The 7,530-nt window shown below is 32.0% G+C and overlaps 1 protein-coding gene across 1 annotated transcript; it reads left to right on the top strand.

Annotated features, from left to right (window-relative positions):
* The first annotated feature begins 3,816 nt into the window (after positions 1-3,816).
* On the top strand, positions 3,817-6,146 carry LOC148602911 (uncharacterized). The gene is made up of 3 exons (XM_088553347.1): positions 3,817-3,942; positions 4,672-4,749; positions 5,672-6,146. The coding sequence occupies exons 1-3, from the start codon at positions 3,935-3,937 to the stop codon at positions 6,144-6,146; spliced, it is 561 nt and encodes a 186-aa protein (XP_088409473.1). The 5' UTR covers positions 3,817-3,934.
* Positions 6,147-7,530: the final 1,384 nt, after the last annotated feature.

Genomic DNA, 7,530 nt, shown 5'->3' with positions numbered 1-7,530 from the left:
TGAACTTTCAGAGAAGGGACTGCGTATCACTGAAGGTACTTAACATTACACAAACTTTTGAAGGCAAAGCTGGAATCAGAGCTATGTCGCAATTCAAACTGCATGTTTATTTGTACAAACAAATATGTATCGCTGTATATTGGCCATTAAAATAAACTTAGTCAAATCAGTATAGCTATTTCACAATATTAAGTTCAATGTGCTTACATTTAGCAACAAAACCTTTATACAGTTCATCCACCCAGAACAAAACATGCAGCCAATATGTGTAAATTCTGTATAAGTTGAGAACACAAACTTCATTAAAATGCTTTTTCCTTTCAGCAGCTACTGTCCACACAATTGAACAACTTTAATAACCTATTGTGAAATCTCTAGTTTTGACAAATAGTTATTGAGTGGAATATGTGGCCAACGTGTCCGGATACAAGAAGCAAATCTTAAAGTATCGTTCAAAATGAATCAAAGCTACACAAAAAAGATACTTACTGACGTCATTTTGACAAGTTAATGTTTTGATAACTACTAAATCTCATTTGTCTTGTTTAAGTCAGATCATACCCAATTTTTCTAATAGGTAGATTTTCTTACTTTTTCTCAAAGATGACCTTGAATGAACATACTTCAGAATTTTAATATAAAAACATGGGTCACCGAACTTGATTTCGAAATAACGGAGCTTTGATAAAGATATGGTTTTTTTTGCAACATTTTATATGGATTCTGTAGATATTTTTCACTATTTCACGTACTATTAAAAAAAACTGAGAGATAGAATTTCTTATAAATTTATATAAAGAACAATTGACAGACTTTATTTCATATTGAAAAAGAAATTTGGGTCTCACAGAACTCTTTGTCCAGTAATTTTGAAATAAAACTAAAACTCCCACTAAACTTCTACCCAAACAGCATTCCTACGTTGGGCCAACGTAGGGTACCCAATGTTGGCCAAACATTATAAGTGCAAAGAGAGCCAACGTTGGCACAACGGAGGCAAACAATAGTTGGGCCAACGTTGGCCCAACGTAATGCAAAAATTAGCCCAATGTTGGCCCAACATAAGCCCAACGTTTACCCAACCATGTGGTCCGACGATGGTATTCCTTAAGATATAAGAATAAAATTTTAAAAGTCATATCGCAGAGTGTTGATTCTATGTACTACTTCAGAGTTTAAGCGGTCATATTTCCCCCCCAGTTTGTCATATAAATTCTTTACAATTAGTATATACCAATGACAAACTGATTGTAGTTTACAAGATTAAAACACGAAAACCTATTATAAAATTAGCAGATACTACAAGCATTGGTATACTTAATATTGAAAGTTTGCAAACATTTTGCATTTAATAGACAAATGATAATGCATGTCACTGTAAGAATTTACATCGAAAATATATATACACTTGTTCAAAATGAAAGACAACTTCTGTTTTGTAAAAAGTATATTATGCTCTTAGTTACAAAACTGCGTAAGGGGTAGATAATCATGTACATCATTGTTATCATAAGTTAGATTTGTTATTAATAATATATTTTGGTGTTATTAAGGTCTAAATATTAAACGCGGGTACTTGTTGCATACATATTAAACATGCAAGTATCAGAATTTTTGAAAAGAGTCAACAGAACTTTTTTGTGAAAGAAGTAAAATTATATTAATAGATATATATATTTTTGCTGTTTCCACGTTGGGCAAACGCTGGCCCAACTCAGTGTCGCAGCACAATATTTGCTTTCATACGTCCAGATTTTATCCTTTGTTTTACCTTTCTTGAGATCTACATACATTTTTGCTTCAAGAATATTATTAAGCCTGCTTTAACATGTTTGTTACCGAAATTGTTTCGACGTTGGTGCAATGTTGGTTCAATGTTGGCTAACTGTTGGCTCTGGGTAGGACAAATGTCGAATAATTCAAGTAATAATATCATGGTTTTGATTTAAAAATTGAAGTTTAACCATACTCTCAAGTACAAATAGTAAAAAGCAATTTACTAAAGAGAAACATAAAATACAATGGTTGTTCTGAACATAGTAGAACCTTTCTATGATAAGAAAGTATTTAAAATTTTAAAATTTTAAAACGTCGTGTTTAACCATAAGCTTGTCTAGTAGAAACTATATTTTGGTAAAAATAAATCAAGAAGATAACCACCGACTACATTGGGCCAACGCCAACTAAAAGCCAACGAACCAACCATCAGCCAACGTTGACCCAACGGAAGCATGCTGCCTGGGTATAGAACATTTTCCCGCTAATTACTCCCCATTTGAAAGAATTTTCCCGTCAATTATCTCCGTACGAAAAATTAAAATTTCAAAGTATTCACACAAAGTATTAGACAGGTACAATGTTTTATTCATTGACGATTGTTATTGTTTGGTTTCATACATGATGGCGCACGTGGCACGCGGCGATGGCTACCGAGTATATAATTTTAATTTCTTTATTAGATATGAATTTGACGTTCATTAACGATACTGAAATTAATGAAAACAGCTGATACACATCGGAATGCTACGTGTGTTTGTTTACAAGATTATAGTGGACAGCAATTTATACACACACAAGTCACGCCCAATAAGTCGCGTGCTGCTCATATGGCAATCGAAAATCGACCACAGTTGTGGCCTCAAAGCCTGTTAAGGACGTCATATTAGAATCAACAATTAAACACTTGAACTTTGATTATTCAATATTGATAAAATAAAAACACTTGAATTATGAGTAGGGGACTGTTCCACCGGTCATCAGTAAAAATCCCAATTACCGTGTTGACAGAATAAACAAGCATTTTCAGTAATTAGTTGAAATGTTACACTTCCTTTGCTCGAATTATTTGTTATATAAAACAAAACGTTTGTGGTTTTTATATTTTAAACGAACTCTATAACAATTTTTGAAATAAAATCGTATAATCATATGATATTCATAAATTAGCCAAAAAAAAAGGGAATTTATTAAAGTTCTGTGTTTGGCAGTGACGGTTTACATGATTTAAAATGTATGAAGGACGAAACTATTTGTACTCTTATAACACTATGACTATGTACTGTTATGCACTGTTATGTTGTTATATGTCGATAATTTCTCAAATTCGCGCTGTGTGTGATATAAAAAGTTCTTTTGCAAATATTTGTTTGTAGCCATCAATACTGTAATTGACGCCACTATACAATCAAAAACAATAAATTGATTGCAATTATCGCACCACAATTTTCAGACACAAAGCTTGAAAGTATTCCAAATGTACTTTTCAAGACCTGGGCATATTCTCTGGATAAAGAAAAAAAGTGGGAGAAACTTGTCGATGCTTTTTTGGAGTAGGGGGCAGTTTACTCTTCTCGGTGAGTTTTTTCCTACGCAGTCGATATAGTTTTGCATTTTACCCATCGAAAATAATGTACACTTCTATGGAAACACAAGTTACCTGATCGAATTAGCAAAATACTGAAATTTCACGCCTTTTAAATTATACAGAAAGCTGGATTTTATTGAAAATTATTATGAAATGCAGAAAACATGTTTTATATAATATACTTTTTATGCGTTGTCTACCCTATTTGAAAGATATTAATCGTTTGTTATTCACACGACTGTTTTGGCATACCTGAGTCTAGGAAACATAATTTGATTCTCCTTATAATCAACATATGACGAAAGATGAAATGAATTGTTTTAACAAACAAATGGAAACTCAAGTTGACATATTGCTGCTTAGACAGTTATTTTGTAGTGTATTTGTTTCGTTCGTTAGTGGTGCCAATTTTTTTCTCACAACTTGAATTGATCTCTTTTTAGAAAGAAGCAATAATCCGAGTTTGGAAATCCTTACCTTTATCAGTATTGAACGAAAATTTACAGTAAAAGAACTGATGCTCATCCTAAAAACTACACAGTTGGAAGATGTTTTACGTGAAGTGAGAAAATGTCTAGGTGATTGATTTATTAATTGTGAAAATGTACAAAACCCACTTAAAATTATACCTACATTTTCAATTTAGCCACTGCATGTAGTACCTTACAACACCTCATTTGCTTTTGTGTCCAGGTGACCTTTAAAAAATCCCTGGGTTTAACCTTTTGATTAATACTTTGAAAACATAAAAGTTGAAATTGACTGTAAACAAAGATAAAAATGGTTATTGTGTGTTTTATAACCTAAAATGTTAAAACGACTTTAATGAAAGGATAAAAAAACTAAAAACAAGAGAAACAAACAAAACAAGAAATTGAATTACTTGTACATGGATTCTAGCGATAATGATAAAATGTAACCCAAGGACAAAGACCAGACATGTAAAACAGATGCACACACAACAGAGAAGATAAACTAACCAAAATAATACATACAAAGTAACAAAGTAAATGAACAACTAGGACTCCACTAAAAACTGGGAGCATGAACCTGGTGGGGTAAGCGTCATCTGCTTTTCTACAACTCCCACCGAGTTGCTCATAAAAAGTTAAGTCTGGTAAAAGGAATGAAAACACAAGAAGTTATTACTTTTTGTTGAATGGGTAAGTACATGTATCTTAAGGTAATTAAGTATGCAAAGCATGATTTCGAATCGAATTGTATATTCATCCACACTAAATGCAGCACAGATCTTTATGTTCTATACATTTCATACATTAAAACTTTATATCATGCTTTATAACTAGCTCTCTTGAAACTTCGACAGAAAATACTATTTTTGGGAGCATGAAAGAAAAAAAAGAAGAAGAATATGATGATATAAGGTAACGTTTATTTAGTGACTCGTTTGATATATAATTTTTAAATCGAACGATGTATACAGGTATTAATTCAACATTTCTAGTAATTAGTTTGTAGAAAAGTGCTGGCGACTTAAGGACATATGTATGACATTCAGAGACGTCATACACCGATTATATATTCGAACATTTGGGAATCTTCAACAAAATTAAGTGTACCAGCACGAAATTTTTATAACAAATATACACTGTCCTTTAAAAAAGACACACACCAATGATGAATTTAACATTCATGATTATTATGAAACTTTAAAAAAACATTGTTAAAATAATAAAAATAACCTGGAACGTAATACAACAACATGAAATGTTAATTTTTTTAAGACCGTTTAGCCAGTTCAGCGATGAACACAGGAAAACAAACAGTCGTATTAGGATAATTTATTATTTCTTGTAAACGTTGGAAATTCTGGACATTTTCAACGATTTTTGTAACTAATGCTCTTACCATTCTCATTTCGTTTTACAAAAGTTTGCATTTTAGTAACTATTCGGCTTAATAAACAGACTTTAAAAGAGTTTTTCGAAAAATTTCAGCTTTTAAAGAAATTGCCTATTTATTGTCAGACTCTTTTTAAAAAATGGCCCAAATGCTTTTCAAACATTTATATAGTCTACGTTGTGCATCGATACTCGGAGGGAGTGGTCAGATTGTCGATTTGTATAATAATTCAGGTTGACGAAAAAAAACGTTTGCACGTTTGCTAATTTTTAAAGGTTGTTGATCTGACTTACTTTATTGAATACTCCACTGAAATTTGAGGGATTTGAGTGTTTTGTAGGCAGACATTATTTTACAAAGTTAAAACTATTCAAGAGTCCTTTTTTGATACCAAAACATAAAAACTTCATCATTTGTTTACGTGTACATGCACTTTAATTACAGTGAGAGTTCGACAAAAACTGTTAAAGAGTACCCGATTCAACTTGATTCAACCCAAACGAAAACATTCAGTGACAGCGAAACGAAAGTCATCCCAGGGAGGAAGATGAGTTCAACTAACTCATTCCAAGAAACAGAATTTCTTTCATCTATTGATGTAACAAGACAACAAAGGTACACTGGCGACGGTGCCGGAGAACCGTGTGGAGAGAATGCAAACCAAGATAATGGTGCATTGCAAAGGAATTTACAGAACCAGCTAAACCCTGGAAGCTTTCGAGACATACAAAATAGTATTCCCCAAAGCACTGTATCGGGGGAAGATATAAATATTCAAAACTTTGATTCAGCTTATATAAACGATCTTGGCAGTGTTGTACAGGTCAGAGAACAAGATTCAGTAAATAGCGACTTAACGACATCTCCAAAAGCGAAATGGTCATTTACATTTTTTAGAGGTCTAGGATGGATTAAATGATGCTGTATTGATGCTTGTTATTTTTTGGCTAGAAAAACACTGTCGTGAGATATTCCCGTTCGATACTTTAAAAACGTTTTTATCGAAATTGCAACAATTATATAGAAACATAATGTTCCGTAAGTACAAATGTTTTTAAACACTTCAAATTAGAACGCTCCATTTTTTTTCAATTATTTTGTTGTCAAAATAACTTAATTGTGTATAGTTGTAAATACTTTGAACAGTTCTTTTTTGCGTATATTGTTCGTTTTAGCACTGTCTGAAAATTTCTATCGTCGGTCACTTCATATCTTCACATTATTTGATGATATATCAAATATGTGTTCACAACATATTCATTTTCATTATACCTGTTTACCAGAGATATTTGCAGGTTACCTGGTGTGCATCACGTGATTGATTTTGTTTATTCAAAGACCAAAAAATATTACAGTCATTCCTTAAGTGATCAAGAAATGAAGTTCATATTCATATCCTACACTAGTCATTAGTGAATGAATTTAGTCTATTCCTAATTAGTTGACGCAAAAGAGTAAATGCTTGGCACTAAAGGGATGAATTAGCCCATCTAAATTCTGAAAAATTCTTGATATTGTTGGTTTTGAATAGTATACATTCAAATATTTGACCTTGCATATTGACTTGCAAGATTTTTCGAAGCAAGTACTTTTAAAAGCTAAATGTTACATTGATATTTTCAAAGTTTAATAATGCTCTATTTGATACTTTTAAACATATTGTAAGAATAGTGAATTGTGCAGAATGTTGACATTACCGTAATTTCACTACATTAATTTTGAGTAAGATCAATAGTCAACTTTGTTTTTAGTTTTAAACAAGTAAAAAAGTTAACCCCAAGTAAAGCTGGTCGTCTTTCAATTGAAAGGTCATTACCTCATGAAATGCCGTATGTAGTTTACCGGACAACTGAGAAGGTGATTTTAAATTTCAATAGAAATTTGAATCCATATCTGATATCCCTCTCAGTTCAAGTCGGTCTTTGTCATCAAACAAGAAAAGTTCAACACTATCCCCTGCGATTTTCTGTTTTGCACGGTATAAACTATAAACAAAATTGTTCAAATCATTTTTTATGAACAAGGAGGGTCTTTATAGTCTGGGAAAACAGTGATCTTTCTCTCCACATTCAGTACTTTCTACCCTTGACAAAAGCCGTTAGGCCGAACATTTTCACCTCATTGTCTGTGTTCAATCACGTTTATTGGTATTTTATTTGTATTTAATTCCATTTTTAATTCTAAATCTTGCTGTAGTTAACTTTTCCTGATTTTTATGCAGTATGAGATTTTGCTTTGAAACAAGTTATTTTTTAATTGACAAATTGTCAATACATTTCGTTCGGATCAAACGTACCCAATAC

The sequence above is a fragment of the Perna viridis genome, chromosome 11 (assembly GCF_037379345.1).
Source record: "Perna viridis isolate PV_CMFRI_1.1 ecotype Kerala chromosome 11, ASM3737934v1, whole genome shotgun sequence".
NCBI classification, from domain to species: Eukaryota; Metazoa; Mollusca; class Bivalvia; order Mytilida; family Mytilidae; genus Perna; species Perna viridis.
The sequence above is the reverse complement of the archived record's forward strand: the minus strand, read 5'-3'. Positions and strand labels throughout refer to the sequence as shown.

Coding starts and splice junctions, on each gene's coding strand:
- LOC148602911 (XM_088553347.1), top strand. Junction 4,750..5,671: donor GAAGAATATGATGATATAAG/GTAACGTTTATT, acceptor CTTTAATTACAG/TGAGAGTTCGACAAAAACTG.